General features: G+C 36.3%; 1 protein-coding gene across 3 annotated transcripts in view; it reads left to right on the top strand.

Annotated features, from left to right (window-relative positions):
* CAAP1 (caspase activity and apoptosis inhibitor 1) overlaps window positions 1–18,343 on the top strand; it is a 55,171-nt gene extending 36,828 nt beyond the window's left edge. For 2 of the 3 annotated variants that reach the window (XM_011994367.1, XM_011994368.1), the window contains one exon: window positions 16,255–18,343. In XM_011994367.1, the coding sequence (XP_011849757.1) occupies window positions 16,255–16,601 (347 nt within the window). In that variant the 3' untranslated portion in view covers window positions 16,602–18,343. The remainder of the gene's footprint in view (window positions 1–16,254) is intronic. The other variant, XM_011994366.1, reaches the window with a different exon arrangement.
* The last annotated feature ends 4,091 nt before the right edge of the window (window positions 18,344–22,434 follow it).

Below are 22,434 nucleotides of genomic sequence, written 5' to 3'. Positions count from 1 at the left end.
CATAAACTCAGATTCATAATTTAATTGACATTTATTTGTCATATATAAATACATGCTAAACACCTATTATTTTATATAATATAATCATATATTATCTTACACCTCATGTATAATTAGATTACATCTCATGTATCATTAGACTGCACTGCTACTGTTTCTTCTTTGTTTCTGCTCTTTGTATCAAATGAACAGGCAGTATAGAGGATATGCTGTTAGATCATCTGAGGAGAAGAGAATGTTCTATAAAGGATAAGAAAAGCTAGTGGAGACCACAGATTAGCCATTGTTACCTTATAAGAGAAGATGTTTTTCTTTTCGCATGTTCACACACTCAGAGTTCTTTAGAACTCCCTTCCTAGTGTCAACAGCCTGATTTGCTGTGATTTCTTATGAGAACTTCAGTCATGTGAAAAACCAGTCATGAAGGTGCAGAGAGGGAGAGAAGAAGACCTCCGACGAGCCAGATTTCAAAAGCCCAGGCCTTTTATGCTTAGGAGCCTGCACCACACTCAGGTCCTCATTGCGGTGTGAGATATTAAGAACACATCAAGCAGCGTTGAGAAGACGTAAGATCAAAGTGTAGCAGTACCATTGTACAATACAGTTCATGCTCATGTTGTGACTAAATCTATAGGAAATAGTTAAATTAAGTTTTAACCTTTTTTTTTTTTTTTTTTTAGACAGAGTCTTGCTCTGTTGCCCAGGCTGGAGTGCAGTGGCGCAATCTTGGCCCACTGCAAGCTCTGCCTCCCGGGTTCACGCCATTCTCCTGCCTCAGCCTCCCGAGTAGCTGGGACTACAGGCGCCCGCCACCACACCCAGCTAATTTTTTTTATTATTATTATTTTTAGTAGAGATGGTGTTTCACTGTGTTGGCCAGGATGGTCTCAATCTCCTGACCTCGTGATTTGCCCACCTCGGCCTCTCAAAGTGCTGGGATTACAGGCGTGAGCCACTGCGACTGGCCAGTTTTAACTTTTTTAAGAAAAGCAGGGAATTAAAATCTTTTGGAAGAGTATCTACAAAATGATTAAAATATAAAATGTTTTATTTCATAATGGATAAACATAAGTTACTTAGAATATTTATTTATGGAGAACATCTTCCAGATAAATATTAGTATAGCTGAAATCTGAACTAGATAGTAACTTGCTTGAAGTTACCAAACAAGCTGAGAGGTATATCAAGAAATAGACATCCTGATAGGCTCAATAAAGATTATTCCCTTTTTTCTAATGCACTAATATTTTCTATTTGTAACGTGCATAACCTGCAACATCTAATATCTCTAACTTTTCTTGCCTAGCTAGCTATTTTTGTTCACAGTGAGCTCAATAAAAGCAGAATATAAGCTCCTTGTGAATGCATTGTCATTTTAATGGCTTGACCAATTGAGAAAATTCACTGAAGCTTATTTAGTACAAAAGTAACCTTTTGTTCAGTAGACCAAAATATAAAGCAGCATTGAATTTTCTTTTTGCTCTTTCAGAATAAAATAAATCATATCGTGACCTATTAATGGTATATAAGTTATTTAAATTACATTATCAGTAGAGCATTTAAAATACCGAAGTATTACTTGAATAATACACAAGTATTAATTATACATTAAGTTGAAATGGGCATTTTCTTGTCTAGTGCTGGTTTCATTTGTCTTTGTTGCTAGAAAATATGTTTGAAACCGACAGTGCTGAAGATGAGTATCAGATTGTACACTAACTTCCACTGCACTTTAATAATGGACTAATAAAAGGAACTACCTTTACAATGAAAATGTTATTTAAATGTAAATATAATCTGTTGGTTCAATGATTGGAACTGTAGTAAAACAGAAACTCTTCTGTTAGAAATTCTTTCTTTCTCTCTTTCTTTTTATTTTTTTGCCCTGTCGCCTAGGCTGGAGTGCAGTGGTGTGATTTCAGCTCGCTGTAACCTCCACCTCCTGGGTTCAAGCAATTTTCTTGCCTCAGCCTCCCAAGTAGTGGGAATATGGGTGCCCACTACCATGCCTGGCTAATTTTTGTATTTTTAGTAGAGATGGGGTTTCACCATTTTGGCCCGGCTGGTCCCGAACTCCCTACCTCAGGTGATCCACCTACCGTGGCCTTCCAATGTGCTGGGATTACAGGCGTGAGCCACTGTACCCGGCCAGAAATTGTTTCTTAAATAATTTCAGTCAGAATGCAGTTGTATAAGAAACATCAGTTATAGTTTTTACTCATTAGCACAGCTATAGCACGTTTGTAGGTACACATGTGCATGCACATGTACCTGTGCAAGCTCACATGTGCAAGTTTGAGATCTTATGTTAATTTCCTGGAGAATTTCAGAGATTGCTGCTTTTCAAATAATGGTGGCTTATATAAATTTTCTGAATTGGTCAGTTGTGCTATAGTTAAAAACTTTGTTGAAGGTATTTCATTTGTAGAAAATACTTTAAAAATATCAAATATCTGCTAATGTTAAGTTTACTGCAGACATTCAGCAATGGTAAAATATTGGTCTGTATTTAAATTGTTGCTTTAAAGTTTACAATTGGAGAAGTATGTCGTTTTGTGAACTGTTTTACTTTGTAAATTCAAAAATTCAGTTCTTATGGTTTGTATTTTTTCTTGGAAGTTTTCATGAGAAAAATTTTAAAACTATACATGAGAAATAGCTTTGTTAAGTTAGATTGAAGAGTTGAGGTTTATAGTTGTTGCTGTAAAATATTTGAAGTACTATTAAATGGAAGCGTGATTAGATTTTTTCTATATGGCCTTGGAGAAGAAAAAAAATAGAACCAATAAATAGCATTATCATTAGACAAAATTTTTTGGTCTAACGCAGTGGACTGCCTTCTAAGATGTTTCTGATGCTGAAGGTTTTGGACACAGGCCACATATATAGCCATGTGGTGGTGCTGTTGTAGAGGATTCAAGCAATGGTTGGCTGTTTGGCCTTGGTCTTCAAGTTCCTTTCTAGCTGTCAGGTTTGGTTAAGACCAGTGCCTCGTGCATTGTTTGTGCTTAGGAAGAATGGTTAATAACTGTTTTCCTAAATTGTTTAATGGAAGCAATGTGAAATATCCCCTTTTTTTTTGTTATCTCTACATTTTTTATTCTATCGGAAGAAAAGAAAATGTGTTTGATTTAGTCTTTGATCTGTTTAATGGTTCCTTAAAATATATTCATTTGAATACAGTCATTAAAATAAATAATATAATTAAATGGTGTATAAAATGATCAAAGTCAATGAAGATATTTACTACATCTTATTTTGAATATTTGTACATTAACTGTCTCATGTGAGAATCTTTTCCTTAAAGACATGCAAGCACAAAATATGCACACAGAGTTTTGCTTTAAATAGGTTCAAACCCTTCTCCCTTTTAAAAAAATTATTAGCCAGGCTCATACCCACAATCCCAGCGTTTTAGGAGGCCGCGGAGGGAGAATCGCTTCAACCCAGGAAGAAGGTCGAAGCTGCAGTGAGCCATGATTGCACCACAAAGATTTCAGTATTTTGAGAGAAGTGTTTTAAGTACTCATTTTACACATTCTGTCCTGTGATGTGTATCATAGGATCTTAGACATACTCCTAAGGCATCTACTTTGGAGGTCACATAGTGTAAACTTTCAATCATTATTGGGACACTGGGTTCTTTTTAGTCATTACGCTCTTACTCAGTTCATTAGGGAAAGCACCTCTTTACCAAAGTGCTCCTACCAAAGGAAAGACAGTAAATACTAGGCTTGAATCCAGATTTGGTTACCAGTTTCAGAACTCTTTACACACAGCACATCATAGTCTATGATTTAATTTGCGGTTTTGGCTGCCACATCGTATAGTTGATACATGATGAACTTACACTTTATTTTTTATTAAAAGGCTTTTTTTTGGTAGCAGCTTTAGGTTTACAGATAAAGTGAGCAGGAAGTACACGGAGTTCCCATATACCTGCTTACCAACTCTTCCCCAAGTGAACCAATTTGTACATTATTATTAACCAAGTCCATAATTTATGATTAGGACTTACCCTTTGTGTTGTACATTCTATGGGTTTTGATAATTTTATAATAACATCAATCTACTATTACAATGTACAGAATATTTTCACTGCCTTAAAAATCATCTGTGTTCTACCTGTTTATCCTGCCCTCTCTCTCTCCCCCAACCCCTGACAGCCACTGATCGTTTTACAATCCCTATAGTTTTGCTTTTCCTGGAATCTCTGTAGTTTTGAATCATACAGTGTGTAGCCTTTCTAGGTTGGTTTCTGTCACTGAGTATTTGAAGTTTCTCCCTGTCTTTGTGTGGCTTGATAGCACATTTTGTTTTATTGCTGAATTTCCATTGCATGATGTACAGCAGTTTATCCATTCACCCATGACATCTTGGTTGCTTCCAAGTTTTGGCAATTATGAATAAAATAGTGTGCAGGTTTTTGCGTGGACATAACTTTGCAACCCATTTGGATAAATACCAAGTTTAGTTTTGTAAGAAATTGCTTAACTGTATTCCAAAGTGTACCATTTTGTATTCCCACTGATGATGAATGAGAGTTCCTATTGCTCCACATTCTCATCAGCATTTGGTAGTGTCAGTGTTTTGGATTTTGGTCATTCTAATAGGCGTATAAGTAATCTCTTGTTTTCTTTTGCAATTCCCTAATGATATATGATGTTGAACATCTTTCATTCACCTAATTGCCATTTTGTATATTTGGTGAGTTGCCTTTTCAGATCATTTGTGCGTTTTAAAAACTGGGTTGTTTTCGTATTGTTGTTTTAAGAGCTCTCTATGTATTTTGGATACCTGTGCTTTGTCACATATGTTTTACAAATGTTTTCTCTGAATCTGTAGCTTGTCTTTTTGTTCTCTTACTAGTTATTCATATGTAATACACAGACTCTAGGTGTATGTTTGGTGCATACTATATTTATTCAGGTGAGACTTTGTAAATATATCATTTAAGGGACGCACAAGAAGAAAATACATTCGGCTGAACCCAGCATCCTAATTTGTGAAGCTTCTGTGGTTATTTTGAATCTGTTAAGTTCTGGAAAATCATATAGAATGTCTTAAGTGCATAGGTTTTGGAAACTTACTTGCGTTTGATTTTGTTTTGCTACTTTAGCTATGTGAACCTAGGGCAAGTTACTTAAACTCTCTGTTCCTCAGCTTCCTCATTTATAAAATAAGGATAGTAAATATGAGTGCCTGTTTCATTATGTACAAAATGCTTTAGAGCAGTGCTTAGTACATATTAAGTGCTCAAAAGGATCAGCCCTAGTAATTATTTCTGTTATTGTTGTCATTATTGTTTTCTGTCTCATCACCTCAGTATCAACCTGGCAGTTTCTAATTGGTAAAAGGGTCTCTATATATTGAATCATAATATGCCTTTATGTAACTTGTATTCATTGGTTTCTCTGTGCCCTTTGGTTTGAAGAAAATGAGTTTAATACATCTTCTAAATAATAGCTCTTAAAATTTTGAAGTTCACCCCTTCATCCAACAAACTTACTGTTTTGTTCTAGGCACTAAGGATAGAAAGATAAATATGTCCTGATCTGGAAAGAACTTGTCTAATAAAGGAAAACAGATATGTAAATAAATTTTTTTCATATCCACCTGTGTCTGAACCTATATACTCCCCTTATCTCCTGTTAAAACGGATGAACTCTTTGTGCTGCCAAGACCAGCCCCTCTGTTTGAGTCCTGATCCTGCTACCTTTTGGTACCTGCAAATACTTCATTTCTCTACCTAATTAATGTCCCCCTCTGTGGTGAATTACTGCCAGCAGCCATTTCACTCGTCATTGCTCAGTTCTCATCTTGACCCATCAGCGGCATATGACAGCATTGGTTATTTTCTCTTTCTTGACACTGGCTTTCCTGGCTTTTTCTGACTTGTAAAGGATGAGTGCCCCAGGACTGACTTTTTTCTACCCTAACTGATGATCTTATATAGTTTCAAGACTGGCAGCTACTAATTTATTTCTGCAATTCTGACTTCTAACACTTGTGTATCCAGTTTACTTATTAAATGTCCAGTAAGCATCTTAAAGTTAATGTGTACCTGAATAAATTCTAGATCCCTCTCTGACTCCCTACCCACCCAAAAAACAAGAAACATAAAAACTACAATACCTTGGTGCTTCTACCATCTATCCCTGTCTTAATAAATAGCAGTTACATTCTTCTCAGTGTCCAGGCCAAGAACCTTGGAATCATTCTTCAGTCCTTTCCTTCATCTCCATCCTGATCCCCCTGTTTCTATCCGTGCTCATGGGAGTCTCTTTCACACAGCAGTCTGATTATTTTGTAATGTATGAATGGTCATGTCAATGTTCTTATCAAAGCCTTCTAATAGCTTCCCACCTCTACACAAAATCCATAGTCCATCTTTCCTTTGGCCAGTACAGCCTTAACATGATGTGACCTGTTACTCTCTGCCTTGCTGTCTCTGCTTCTACCTCATTGCTTTCTTCTAGCACTCCAAACACTCTTGTGTCAGGGGCTTTGCTTTTGCTGTTCCTTCTGCCTGCCTGCTTCCTCCTCAGATAACCCTATGGGTCTTCCATGCATCATTTAGATTCCTGATCAAATGTTACCTGATCTGTCTAAACTAGTTGATACTAATTTTTTTTTTCCCCCAGAGCTCATAAACCTTCTAATAAACCTAGAATTTCATTGGGAATTGATGTCAGGTTTACTGTACTACAGTCTTATAGAAGTCACCTTTTGAAAACCAGGACTGTGTTGATCTAACACATGTCTAGTTCACAGCCTATCAGTTGTGACTGCAAGTTTTAATACCTGTGTTCCAATGTATCAAATCTGAGATCTAAACTTATTTACACCAGTAGTGTACTCTTATTTATGTCAAACTACTGTTTTTAAGATTATTTCCATATCTATGAAGCTTTCCCTTCCCTAACCTACTTCTGCTCACCTCCCCTCTTCTCTCAATACCCTTTTTTTTTGTTTGTTTTTGAGACAGAGCCTCCCTCTGTCACCCACGCTGGAGTGCAGTGGTGTGATCTCAGCTCACTGCAACCTCCGCCTCCCGGGTTCAAGCAATTCTCCTGCCTCCTTCTCCTGAGTAGTTGGGATTACAGGTGCACACCACCATGCCCAGCTAATTTTTGTATTTTTAATAGAGATGGGGTTTCACCATGTTGGCTAGGCTGGTCTCAAACTCCTGACCTCAAGTGATCCATCTCTCTTGGCCTCCCAAAGTGCTGGATTATGGGCATGAGCCCTGGGAGACTGAGATGGGAGGATTGCTTCAGCCCGGGAGGCAGAGGTTGCAGTGAGCCATGATTGCGCCACTGCACTGCAGTTTGGGAGACAGAGTGAGACCCTGTCTCAAAAAAATTTTAATTTAAAAATAATTTTACATTATCTAAATTAAGAATCAAGTCTCTAGTGTCTCTTTCTGAGCTTATATTTAAACAAGCAAAAGCAGCGCCACAAGAAACATGGTAGTTTGTGAAGTAGACGGTGAGTTCGAGCACACTTTCCTAGGATGGGTAGATTGTGGAGCACTGAGATATTACTAACAAAGTATTTGAGTGTGATGCCCTTTTGAATGAGTATAAGTTCCAAGAAATCTCGAGGGGGAAAAGTTGTTTGCTTCCAAACTGCAGTGCTTGGAAATTGAGACAACTATTCTGTCTTCATTTTTCCCTTTTAGGTATTTTCATTTTTGATATCAAACTTTTATTCTTTCAGAACCCTGTATTAGTGGTAGGAAAAATGATAAATGCTATTTTAAACATTTTTTAATTTACTTTCAGATTACTCGACAAAAGATTATAGTCAGGACTTGCTTATGTCAGCCTGTTATTGTGCCCCAGTGCAAGACCAAAAATATCCACTTATCTGATCCATTGTAAAAGACTAGCAGGGAGTCCGTATTGTGCTTTTTATCCTAGAATGGTGATGTCTTCAGACAATAATTTTGGATACTGCCTTTTTTTACATATTCCCACTTGTGCATTTTATTCTGTCAGGCTCACATACCTCTGTACTGAGCTTGTATCTAGCATTTTACTTGTGCCCATTTTTGGAGTTTCCTCTTCTGTTAATATCACCTAGTAGACTTTACCCATTCTTAAAGACCCGTCTCATGTCATGTATCTATGAATGTCTCCCTGATTTTTGCCTGTTGCCTTGTATACTCTGAAATTCTGTTATATTTTATATTGCATAATTTGGTATGTTAAAGTACAATGCCATACATTAAGCAAAACGTGAAGGCAAAACCTGTGTCTTAATCATGCCACAAATATTTTGTCACTCTGACATTTTGCAAGACCTACTTCTGAGGCCTTTACAGCACCATCATGGCATGTGTAAAAAAGGTGCTTAGTAAATATTTATTTGATTCTTGGAATAATATCTGAAAGGGATAGTTAATGGATTTGTGAGTCTTAAAAGTCAAGTTTACAGGCTGGTGGATATTCATGTTATTTGGAAGTTCAGTGACGGTTCAACAGAATACTAGACAGGTTTTCTCTACTAAATCATTTGCATTTTTTCTTTGTCTTTAGAAATCAGTTATGCCACAATTAAATTTTGTAAATGATGGTCAACCTAATGCACTTAAATCTAAATCAGTAGTTTAATACACTACACAGAAAAAAAAAAAAAAAAAAAAAAAGCCAAGTTCTCCATAACAGTGTTGCTGAATGCCTTCATAGGTTTCATCTGTCCATTATAACTGCATCATAGATGCCAAAACTTTTTACACATCTGAAATAATTTAGTATATGTTAAGTGACTTGTATAGTAGAACATGACAAATTATTGGAAGAGCTTTATACTTCAAGTCTTTTCAGTATTTCTTAATTTTCATCATTCCAGTAGAGTCAGTAACTCATTTTTTAAAGCATCATCTGCAAACTTATTAATACATTTCCAAAGATAATTTACTCTCGTTTTTGGTATTAGGGAATTACAGGGTTTTCCCTATCAATCATGATCCTCAAATAGAAGAGGTAAAACTTGTACATTCTTTCTAAAGAACTAACTTCATCCCCAAATAACTCATTCAGAGATCTCAAAATTTTGGGGAGTAGTCATGTTCTGTCTCTCTAATCCCCACTCTGCCCACATACGTATGTGTATGTGTGTAAGAGAGAGTTTTCAGGAAGAAGTGAGGTAAATTATTTCTACTCCTTCAAATAAAGTATAGTCAGTAGTAAGAAATATAACAGGTAATGTGATACCTATTTCAATAAAGCATTAACATAAGTTTTCACAAAGTTTTGTTCAAAAATTGTTTTACTAGCTGGGCGTGGTGGCTCACGCCTGTAACCCCAGCACTTTGGGAGGCCGAGGCGGGCGGATCACGAGGTCAGAAATCAAGACCATCCTGGCTAACACGGTGAAACCCCGTCGCTACTAAAAATGCAAAAAATTAGCCGGGTGTGTTGGCGGGCGCCTATAGTCCCAGCTACACTGGGAGGCTGAGACAGGAGAATGGCGTGAACCTGGTAGGCGGAGCTTGTGGTGAGCCGAGATCACGTCACTACACTCCAGCCTGGGCGACAGAGCGAGACTCCATCTCAAAAAATTGTTTTACTATTAGAAGTAATCATATAACATGGTTTGTGGTAAAATGTCAAAAATATGTTTGTGAACTAAAGAGGTGTTTGGGTTCTACAAAGGCACTGCTAGTACTTTAAGCCCACTTAATGTAAGCTTTTAAAAAAATACCTAAAGGAAAAAAAGGAAATAAAAACAGTTTTGATGTATGCATGATGTTAAACTAACATTATTGAAATCCACCAAGAAAAATAAAAGACAGTTGGGTCTGAGGTAAAATATAAAAAATGCAATTAAAAATAATAAGAATAAAAATTCATACTATTAACTAGAGACATAATAATCAAAGTGGCACAGGAAAGAGAGCAAGTAAAAACTTAGATCTAAGTTACTGATGTTATAGAGCAGCAAAAGAACTAAAGTTAACTTTAAACAATACACAAAGAAACAAGAAGATATGATACATTCCTTACATTGACTGTGCTCCTTCACTAAGATGGGTAACCCCTGAAATACTACATACCATTTAGGGCACTTGAGAGAAAAACAGTACAAATGAAGAAATGGAGCAAATAGCTTATGGGAAAGGAGTAAAGTAGTTTAAGAGCTTGGCTAGGCAATAGTTACAGGAGACAAAGACGTAAAAGATTTCTCAGGGGAAAAAAAGGGCCTTATCATGCATTCAATCCCTTATGGTTGACCCTCTGGCTAGCTACTCACCAATGTACCTTTGTTGTATTACACTGTCCTCTAGCCTGTATACTTTCACTGTTTCTCTTTTGTTTCCTGCTAACTTCAGTCCTACCAACTTGATTCATATCTCAGTCAAACTCTGCACCCAAGTACTAAAGATTTTTAAAATAAACTAATCCATTTAAACTTGTGTCTAGACAGCAAAATGAATCAATCACTCCTCAGATTCATCACTGACACATAAATAAATGGAATAATTTTTCAGAGGAATATATGTTTATGTTATTCAGTGAGGCATAGTTGTGAATATGGGATAAAACCATAAAGGCAAAATATTTGGCAGCTAAATAGAACAGCCAACACTCTGTAAACATTTTATTAGCAAGGAGAAAAAATAAACAACATAAGACCCAATCACTCTAAAATTAATAGACTCCTAATGTAAATAAAAAGGAGTGTGCCACATAATATAAAAAACTAAAATGTAGTACCACTGTTTTTATTATCATTTATAACAAACCTCAATGCATGAGGGCGGTGGGATTCTCTAAATTAGATAAAAGAAAATACTGTGTGGCATAGGTTTGCTTTCTGTTAAAATGAAAGTTTTAAATAGAATATCCAATGAAAGTAAACAAACATATAAGAGTTGTTTTTTTTGTTTTGTTTTTGAGACAAGAGTCTCGCTCTGTTGCCCAGGCTGGAGTGCAGTGGCGCAATCTTGGCTCACTGCAAGCTCCGCCTCCTGGGTTCACGCCATTCTCCTGCCTCAGCCTCCCAAGTAGCTGGTACTACAGGTACCCGCGACCACTCCCAGCTAATTTTTTTGGTATTTTTCAGTAGAGACGGGGCTTCACTGTGTTAGCCAGAATGGTCTCAATCTCCTGACCTCTTGATCCGCCCATCTAGGCCTCCCAAAGTGCTGGGATTACAGGCGTGAGCCACTGCGCCTGGCCACATATAAGAACTATTAATCACATCACAAACATTTTGAGGTATAAAAATAAAGGGAACTTTTAAATTATGCTAACGTATTTAAACCTTGATAGGACTTACGAATATTCTAGTTGATAATAATTTAGCTTATCAGAAACAGTTCTTATGCAGGTGAAAGTATATCTAGTGTTTTGAGTGATATGCTTGTGAAACCTCTTGACAGTGAATTATTAAATTAAGCCAAGACAAACTGTAGAGCATGGATTATTTAGATACTGGTATGAATTTCCGCTAAAGACAGCAAATTGAACATACGTATCTACTTCCCATCCCTACCAAGAACCCACTGAAGTGACGGAAGAGAGATATTTAAAATAGTAACATAAGTTGTAAGTTAACTGATGACAGAACTAACAGCAGTCCTTCCAAAGTAAACCACAAAATGGGGAATAAACAAAGGAAAAAAAAAACAACAGATTTAGCTAAATGTTAATATTTCTGAGAAAAAAATGCCACAAATAAACTTATAAGACTGGAAAACTACAAAAAAATAACAAATTTGTTTTTAAAAAGGGCAAATATAAGAATATATAGAATCGAGGTATTGTTAAGAAACAAAAGCATGGGCAAAGGGTAGAAACAAGTCAGATATTTCACAAAACTGGAAATACAGAAGGCAGTACACATGTGGCAAAGAAAGCTCAACCTAATTTCTAATCAGATAAATGTAAATTAAAACAAAATATTACTTTTTACTTACTAGTAAAAATGAAGATTTTTATCTGTCTATAAAAAAAGTTAGTACATTGCTAAGGTTAAAAAATATGACCAAGTTATATTTTTAAGTCAAAAAAGTAAGCCAAAGAGTGATAATTATGTTTTTGTTAAGTACTCTAAATTATTAACAGTGATTACTTCTGGGAAGGGGAATAAAAGAAGAAGAAAAATTGGCCAGACGCAGTGGCTCACTCCTGTAATCCCAGCATTTTGGGAGTCTGAGGCAGGCAGATCACCTGAGATCGGGAGTTCGAGATCAGTCTGACCAACATGGAGAAACCCCCGTCTCTACTGAAAATAGAAAATTTTTACTTTTAGTAGTGGTGCATGCCCGTAATCCCAGCTACTCAGGAGGCTGAGGCAGGAGAATTGCTTGAACCTGGGAGGTGGAGGTTGTGGTGAGCCAAAATTGCGCCATTGCACTCCAGCCTGGGCAACAGGAGCAAAACTCTGTCTCAAAAAAAAAAAAAAAAAGAAAAATGAATTTTCCCGTTTTACTCTGTCAACCAACATGTATTTCTTCAACCTTTTAGAAGAATGAACTGTAAAAAGCATTAAAAGAAAAAATGAATTTATAGTATAACAAAAAATATATAATGTAAAGACGAGAAATGTTATGGTTTTCACAAAATGTAAGTAGACAGGATCAAATTGACGAAAGGAAAATCACAACCAAAGACACCGTAGATAAGTGTAACTCTTTTTTTTTTTTTTTTTTTGAGACGGAGTCTCGCTTTGTCATCTAGGCTAGAGTGCAGTGGCACAATCTTGGCTCACTGCAATCTCTGCCTCCTGGTTCAGGCAGTCCTCTGCCTCAGCCTCCCGAGTAGCTGGGATTACAGGCACCCGCCAGCACGCTCTGCTAATTTTTGTATTTTTAGTAGAGATGGGGTTTCACGATCTCGGCCAGGCGAGTTTTGAACTCCTGACCTTGTGATCCACCCGCCTCGGCCTCCCAAAGTGCTGGGATTACAGGCATGAGCCACCGCGCCTGGCCGATGAGTGTAACTCTTTCTTAGAGAGTCTTGGAAGCGAGGAAGAATTGGCTGTGGAACAAACAACATGGTAATTAAAATTAAATTCATTTTGAATAATTAAGCCAACTGAACTCCTCCTCCTTTCCCTACATCCAAGCACTCTACTCTGAGAGGCCTACCCCACATCCACTTTACATCAAAAAAAAGATCTGTTAGAGAAATAAACAACTGCTGAAAAACCAGCTACCAGAAAAACATAACTAAAACAAATGAAGGACCAAGATAAACAAAAGAAATAAAATCCAGGGATCAGAAGATAATCTTTTAAAGAAAGGGGAAGAAGACAGTCCATTTAATATCCTTATTAGAGAGACTAATGTGGACACTGCAGCCATAAAACAGGGTGCAATGAAAACAAGCCAGAGACCAAGAATTGTTAGAATTTAAAAATACAGATATCGGCCAGGCGTGGTGGCTCACACCTGTAATCCCAGCACTTTGGGAGGCCAAGGCAGGTGGATCACGAGGTCAGGAGTTCGAGACCAGCCTGACCAACATGGGGAAATCCTGTCTCTATTAAAAATACAAAAAGTAACCAAGTGTGGTGGTGTGCACCTGTAATCCCAGCTACTCAGGAGGCTGAGGCAGGAGAATCGCTTGAACCCTGGTGGTGGAGGTTGCAGTGAGCAGAGATTGCGCCACTGCATTCCAACCTGAGTGACCGAAAAAGCAAATATTCAGCATTTGGTGGGAGATAATGTTAAGGAAATATCTCAAAATCCAGGAAAAAATATTTTTAAATGTGCAATAAAAGTTAAGAGATGAACAACTCATGAAGTCCAACAGGAACTGAATATAATTCAACAAATATTACTGAGCACCTACTGTGTACAAGACACTGTTTTAAGCACCAAGGAAACAGCAGTGAACAACAAAAATCTCTGCCCTACATTGGAGTAGTAGAGAGAGTAAAAATACATAAAAATGTCAGGTGCAATGAAGAAAAATAAAACAGGATAAGAAGATAGTAGTAGGATGATACTTTCACAGAGAGTGATCACCGTGATCTGATAAGGTACCATTTGAGCAGGGACTTGATAAAGTGTCAGAGTAAATCAGAAAGCAAGAAAGTAGACAGTGGAAAGGGAAAATAAAGAAATAATCTGGATAAAATCTGATAGAAGGTGAAGAAGGCCTTCACCCTGAAAGGGCTTGCCAAGTGTAGAACATCAAACCTAAGACACATCCTGTGAAATAGAATTCAAGGATAAAAAAAAAATTCCTGAAAGTTTTCACAGGAAGAAAACTAGATTACAAACAAAAGCATTACAGTGGTTAGGTTTAGGGAATCAAGAGTATTCTCATCAGCCGCTGTAGACAATACCCAATCCCAGTGGATACTGACATGATCACAAAAAGAAAAGCAATTATATATTATGTACTGGAAGTATACAATGTCACTTCTAAATATTCTTACCAGAAAATTGAACCTGAGTCTGATCAAGCCTCTGAATCAACTACCAGTTTACTTCTTCTCCACCCCCTTATTATATTATTCAGCTCTTCATTCATTATCCCGCAACAACCTCTAGTCTGAAAAGCAAGTCACATTTTTCAAAAATTTGTCTTTTAAAATATTTTATACAGCCTATAGTTTCTTATTCAGAATCAGTGACTACACACTCTAAATTTTAGGTAAAGCTTGGTGGACACTAAAATTAATTTTTTGAGACTGTGAACAACTTAGCACTTCTTTTCTTTTTTTTTTTTTTTTTTTTTTTGAGACGAAGTTTCACCCTCGTTGCCCGGTCTGTAGTGCAATGGCACGATCTTGGCTCACCACAACCTCCGTCTCCTGGGTTCAAGTGATTCTCCTGCCTCAACCTCCCGAGTAGCTGGGATTACAGGCATGCGCCACTGCGCCTGGCTAATTTTGTATTTTTAGTAGAGACAGGGTTTCTCCATGTTGGTCAGGCTGGTCTCAAACTCCCAATCTCAGGTAATCTGCCCACCTCGGCCTCCCAGAGTGCTGGGATTACAAGCATGAGCCACTGCAACCGGCCTTATTTTCTTAAATCTGTTTTAGTCTCAAGTTAGAATACTTGTATAAAATATTGCTTCTTAAAAGGTTATATTCAATTTTCTGTAGTTTTTTTTTTGTTTGTTTGTTTTTTGCTATTTGGAAATATTTGTTGCTTTGTGGACATATATAAAATGTTCTTTGCCATCAAATAAAATGATAATCTTTTTTTTTTGCAAGTTCTATTTATAGACACAAAAATTATTTTTTGTTTTATTTTCCACTTTAATTTTGGAATGGGGGTGGTTTTTGAATTATAAGCATGTAGGAGGATTACTGAAGGTCAGTAAATCATCTATTATAAAACCGATGGAGTATAATTGTTTATGTCCTTCCTGTACAGTCTGTTACCAGAATTTACCATCTATCAATCTATGTTTTGTAAAAAGCTTTCCCTACTGTAAGGAAAGCACTATCAAAGCTTTCTTATAGTAGGGACAGCTAACATTTTGGGGATCATGACTTTTTTAAAAAAAATTCAATATTTAAAAGATAAATTAATTGGGAATATAAGTGAGTACTCAAAGTTGCAAATGATGCCTGGAATTGAGTAGTATTCAATGCCAAGAACAAGGTGGTGGAGAGCCATAATCTGTTATAGAAGTTTTATAACAAATGCATTTTTTAAAATTATGGTGTACTAACTTTGTTAATTAAAATCCTCGTCATTAAAACACATTTTACCTTGGAAAATGGCCTTAGGCATTCTTCTTTAATTTATTGATTTGGAACACAGTGTTTGAAAAAGCATATGAAAAGGTTGGGATAGTTGCAATGCATATGTTGTACTGCTTGCTGATGATACTTTTTCTTTTTTGTAGTTTATAAAGCAAAGTATTTTAAACACCTTCTAGAATGAAATTTTACTACTTGAATAATAAGCCATATTCTATCCAGAGGATTTCCAGTGTCAGCTTTCATTTTGTAGTGCAGAAGCTTTACTGTGATATAAAATGTTATGACATTTTAATTAGGAAAATAGATCATGGGCACTCCATATGATGGAATACATTTCTTAATGTTTCCATGTTCTAAATTAGAATGAAAAATACATTTGAATTCACATTGCATTAGATCTGCTTTGAAGATTGAGGAGTCAGGGGAAAAGAGGGTGGCATGGGGATTATGGAATGTGTTTGGGACTCCATAGTGGGAGGTGGGATCAAAGCAGTTTTTAAATTATAAACAGTAAGGAAATTTTGACCCATGGTATTTAGGTTAACATGGATCTTTCTGCTTTTTTTGTTACAGGAAAAGGGGAAGATAGTGATGTACTCAGTATAAATGCAGATGCTTATGACAGCGACATAGAAGGCCCATGCAACGAAGAAGCAGCTGCTCCCGAGGCACCAGAAAATACAGTCCAAAGTGAAGCTGGTCAGATAGATGACCTGGAGAAAGACATTGAGAAAAGTGTGAATGAGATTCTAGGACTGGCAGAGTCTAGCCCAAACGAACCCAAAGCAGCCACTCTGGCTGTTCCTCCACCAGAAGATGTTCAACCTTCTGCACAGCAACTGGAGCTGCTAGAACTTGAGATGAGGGCAAGAGCGATTAAGGCCCTAATGAAAGCTGGTGATATAAAAAAGCCAGCGTAGGTATTTAACTTGAGTTTGAATTTTAGGTATGTTTGAACAAAGCCACAGCATTTAATTTTGTATCTAAAATTTATTTGGGGTCTTATATGTTATTTCTCATGTAACCCTTATTAGGTCAACTTACTTTAGCCCTAAAATACCTGTGGCTGTTTCTTTTTATTTTTTATTTTTTTGACTACTTTTTTGTTATAAATGTGTGTTAGTGTCTTATGAATTCATGGCAGTATAGCTGGATAGCCTGGATACTTTGTTAGATGAGTATTTAGCTGTGTCTGCAAATCTTAAAAGCAAAGAGTCATGGTAGTTTTTTCTTTATTTTTAAATGTTTGGGCACCAAACCTAAAAGCAAAAGATTGACCAAGCATGTTTCTGTTAAGTCTACTTATATTTTACAATATAATATTAAATTATTGCTTTAAATTTGTTAACAATTTGAGAAATTTAGTTTTGCTTATATGTACTTTTTAAATATACACTATTTTGAAGATTCCTTATGTAGATGCAAATTTCCTAGTTAAAACTGAGTAACAGAGATCTGAAATGACTGAGAAAAACTTTTTTATTAAAGGAAGGAATTAATTTAAGGCAATGTTTAACAATGTGGAACTAATTGCCCATGTTTAATTATAGCAGACAAGCCATTCTAACAGGTATTCGATACCACTGGATGCATTATTCTAGATTTTTTTCTTTAATGAAAATGGAACAAGTTTTCATTTACATTCCAAGCTGTCAGGAAATGGAGAATATTTTATTATCTAGGATTTTATCTGATGTAGTTGCTTAAAGATCTGATGTGCTATAATTTCATGAATCAGAAATAATAAAATGCTGTCATTCTGGATCTGAAGACTTTTGATACTTTTTCAAAAGCAAAATTGATTTCAGGAACCTTTGATAAGTTGTTATAATTAATCTAATTTTGTATAGTTTTTGTAAATAAATTACCATCCTTCCACAATTATGGATGCTTTTATCCCCCATCACTAATTGCAGTTGTTTGATACCAAAATAAATTTACATAGAGATCCTTAACTTAAAATAAATTAATTTTTTCAAAAAACATAAATCTCGAACTGTTGTTTCTATATTTGATAACGAATACAGCGTATTTGATTTATCAGCCGTGGTCTACTGATACTATATGAGGTTTTTCCTTATATATAAAAGTTGCAGGGATTGTATTTTATTAGCTGCTTTAATTATGTTAATTTTAAAGGGTTTTTAAATGGAAATAGAGGACATTTATGAAACGTTGGAATTGCAGTTACAAATTCTTGTTGTTGTTGTTGTTGTTGTTCCCGAACATGCCTTGGAATAATTCTACCATTTTTTCCCCTCCGTAAATATTTCTAATAAAGCATAGAAGAAGCCTAATGATTTTAAATGCTTCTCTTAGGCTGGTAAACAGATTTGAGTTATGAGTTTCATTGCTATTACTTCAAGACAAAAAGACATTGATATAATTTTTCTATTTCAACTTAAAGTAATAGTTAATATGCTAAAGTAGTACAGAATAAACTTTATTGCTGCTTACTAATTACAAAATACTGTAGATGGCATCTGTGTGATTAAACATATAAGAGTGAAAAAGGTCTGAGGGCTTTGTAGATGATTAAAGTCTCCACCTTCATGAAGCATTTTGTGTCTGTTCTGCTCTATGCAGAATGATTTACAGGACATTTGACTGGAGTGGATATGTGTGAGGTAGAGTGAACAAAACAAATTAGTCTACTTAATTCCCTACCTTGGAAAATCAATTTTTTATCTCCTTCTTCTTTTAAAATGTTGAAATACTTGAGAGATTTTTGAAAACAAATGGCTTTAGAGAATGGGAATGTTTGCTTTAGAAATACCTAAGTAATGGGAAAATACCATGTATCTATCTGATGCTGCTATTTAAATAATCAGCTCAGAGGTATTTATTGAAAGCCTGTAAGGTTCTCAGTCTTACTCAAATCTTAAACCTAGAGGCCAGGTGCGGTGGCTCATGCCTGTAATCCCAGCACTTTGGGAGGCCAAGGCAGGCGGATCATGAGGTCAGGAGATCAAGACCATCCTGGCTAACACGGTGAAACCCCGTCTCTACTAGAAATACAAAAAAGTAATTAGCCAGGTGTGGTGGCGGGCACCTGTAGTCCCAGCTACTCAGGAGGCTGAGGCAGGAGAATGGTGTGAACCCGGGAGATGAGCTTGCAGTGAGCCGAGATCGTGCCACTGCTCTCCAGCCTGGGCGACAGAGTGAGACTCTGTCTCAAAAAAAAAAAAATCTTAAACCTAGAGATGTTACAATATAGATTTTTATCATGTAGTCGACTGGTTAATAAAGACATGGGTGCTGCTTGTTTTTATGCCCAATTCCTTCCTTTTGTTAAGGTGAGGAACATTTTTAGGCAATATTTAATTAGTAATTTAAAAAATTGGCAGCTGAATTTGTATTCACTGTCAAGCAATCCCGATATTTGATGAAGAACTTGACTTAAATCCTTTTTATTTTTATTTTTTTAGAGACGAGGTTTTTGCTGTGTTGCCCAGGCTGGCCTCAAGTTCCTGTGCTCAGGCTATCTCTCCCATGTTAGCCTCCTGAGTAGCTAGGACCACAGGCACACACCACAGAACCTGGCCCCTCAAATCTTGAATGCTGGGTGGCAACTGATAATAAGTCTTCTGTGTTAATGAGCAGATACCTCAAACTAAGCTTTGGTTCACATTTAGATGTTCCTACTAATCCACACAGATATATTCTAAAAGTCTATCAACAGGTTACCAGTAACATTTCAATTATGAAAAATCACTCAAAATCCACACATCTTTTTGTTGAACACTATTCATTCCTCAAGTTAATCAGGCAATATGTTCTTTCCTTATAAATCTTTTGGCCAAAACTTATTTTCAGCAAAATGTTAGATCTTAGGATTTGTTACCTGATTAAAGGTATTCTGAACCATTTGGACAGTAATACAAATTGTAATAAAATCACCATTTTTCAATGCCATTTTCAAGGTAGATAAAGCAGAGGTGAACCTGTAATTTGGGCCAAATATTTGGGCAGCCTAAAAACTTTAAAAATTCTCAGTTCTAGTCCATCATAAAAAACAGGAAGAGGTCAGTTATGGATACTTTTCCTTGATTGTGTCTGCTTAATTCTTTAAAAGGCCAATATATTTTAACTTAAAACTTCATCTTTAGATGTGTTTATATTTTCTTTATATTCTTCAAATAAAACAGTGAAGTATATCAATAGGAACTCATAGTCAACATACTGACATATTTGATATTTAATAATTATTTATAAATGCTTTGTGATACAATGAAAAGAATGTGAGAGTTAAGAGCAGAAGGGTCTGATTCTGCCTAACCAGCTGTGTTATCTAGGCAAGTAACTGTAAAATGAGGGAAATAAATTGTAGCCAATATATAAGATTTATTTCAGCTATAATAGTCTGTGATTCCAATACAGAACGCTGTCAACTTTGCCAAACTTACAGAACTCTTTTGAGTTCAAGTATTTCTCATCTCCCTTCCTTTCCCCACCTAATTCAAAATGAAGGCATTTGTTTAGTCTCTCTTGTCTCTCACTGTTGCTGGACGTGAACAATCTAGTATTTTTTTTTCTTTTACCTGTCCAGTCTTAAGTGTCAAGATTGCTTGATAAGTATTAATATATACTCTGTAGAGTTACTCACTGCGGTCCCCAAATGTAGCTATTTAGCTGTTACCTGTAATATTTATCTCTGTATTTTTAAATAACATTATTATGCCTTTTTTTATATTTCAGTTTTAGATTTTTATCAGTTGACCTATTTTGGGATTTGAAGATTAAGCTGTAATTCCTCTGCCTCTCCTCTAAGCACATATCTTCCTGTCTCATTTTCACAGTAGAGTGCAGTTACATCACACTTTCTGGTTAAGTTAGCATTCAATATGTATACTATTTTGACTCTAAATACTATTCACAACTGGAATGTGTGGTATCTGTAATTATATTTCCTCTTTTGGTCCAATTTTTGGCTTGAGGTTTTTGGAATTAATAATACTGCCTTATTGTTTTATTTGCTAAGTGGTCTATATAGCAGAAGACTGCTATATAGTAGTATATAGTATTTTAAAACTTCCCAGAATGAAACGATGTGAATTTACACCCAGGCTGTCCTCCTGAAATGTAAATCTCTTCTCAGTAGGTTCAAACATGTCATATAATCCATCAGTTTTTTCTTTAAAGATATTCCTTCTGGAGCTCTCTGCACTATTCTAATCTGGATTGGTTGCTCTTCACCTCTGTTATGTTGGATCCCCCATTTCCTGAATTCTCTCTCTTTTGGTGGCATACCTCTTCCGACGGCTTCCTGTGAAAGACTGCATGCACAATAAGTTATTCTGATTCATTGGTGTGACCCAGCATGGCTCAGTTCTGCCTACATACTTGATCGAAACTTTCTGTGAATAATAATGTTTACATGCCAGAAATCATTGTCCTGTATTTTACAGTATTGCACCAGTGCCTTCCAACTTCCATTAAATTTGAAAATGTATTGGTCATTCTGATTCTTGATACTTAATGTGTGTCCTGTTTCTCTTTGGAAGCTGTCAGAATCTAACCTCTATCCCCAATATTCTGAAAGTTTTTGATGATATGTCAGGATATGGATCTTTTTTTTATCTGTTGAATTACTCATTTAATGTCAAAGAGTTAATCATGAACCTTTGCATCATCTTTTTCTCACTTGCCGTTCTTTCATCTGGGAGGCTCCCTGTCTTGCAGGAGGATGTCTTCAGTGGAGAAACTCATGTCATTCAGTTCTGGGAAGTTTTAAAATACTGCTTGAAAAGTTCCTTCCCTCTATGTTTTCTAGTGTTTATTCTAGAACTCTTTATTCAGATATTGATATCTAGGCCTGATTCTTTTTTCTTATTGTTTCTATTTTTCATCTTTTCTACTTTCCTTTATATTTTCTCAATTTTCTCTTCTGGTTCTTCCAATGATTTTTTTTTTAAACTTCAAACATATGTTTAATATCCCAAAGATGTTGTTATTTTGTATTCTCTGAATATTCTTTCTTTAAAAGAGCACTAAAATTTTGTGTCTGTAGGGCGGTGGCTCCTGCTTGGCATCCTGGTATTGACCCTGCATGTATCCTGATCGGCCATGCAGGCGGAGCCTGAACCTCAGACTGAACTGTCTTGGTGAAACACACCCTGTGATCCTCCCAGGAGCATAGCCAGACAGTTTTGTGAGAGCCTTTGCATGATCTTTTTCTCATTTGCCGTTCTTTCATCTAGGAGGCTCCCTGTGTTGCAGGAGGATGCCTTCAGGCAATTTTCTCATCTCCCTCCCTGTTTTCTTTGAGACATGGGACTTTCTACTCCCTCTTGCCCCCACCTCCTCCTCACCGGGGGCACAGCTGCAGGCTATAAAATTGCTTAGTGGCAGCATGGCATTAGCTCTGCAGCAACAGGGTGTCCCTCACTCCTGTTGTGTTGTCTGGTCCCTTTGTGTTGATGTCCCCGCACAAGGTCAGGACCTTGGAGGTTTGGCACCGTTGACTGATTTTTCACTGTCTATGTAGATAATAAGCTGTCTGAATCTAAAAAGAGCTCATTGTTTTTGTTTTTTGGTTTTTTTTATGGCTAAATCTGTCAGGACATGCTAGGCCCTTGCCCTTGGCCTTGTGCTTGATGGTTTCATGGATATAATATTTACTTCTCTGAGGGTGTTAATTGTAGTGGTTGTTTTCAAGTTTTCGTCTGCTTCCTGTCTGCTGTTTTCTTTCAAGTTAATTTTTTCTTGTGCTCTCTGTGATGTTTTCTCAAATTTCCTTAAATCTTTGATGAT

Source organism: Mandrillus leucophaeus, unplaced genomic scaffold, assembly GCF_000951045.1.
Source record: "Mandrillus leucophaeus isolate KB7577 unplaced genomic scaffold, Mleu.le_1.0 Scaffold454, whole genome shotgun sequence".
Lineage (NCBI taxonomy): Eukaryota > Metazoa > Chordata > Mammalia > Primates > Cercopithecidae > Mandrillus > Mandrillus leucophaeus.
This window is presented reverse-complemented; position numbering and strand designations above follow the sequence as displayed.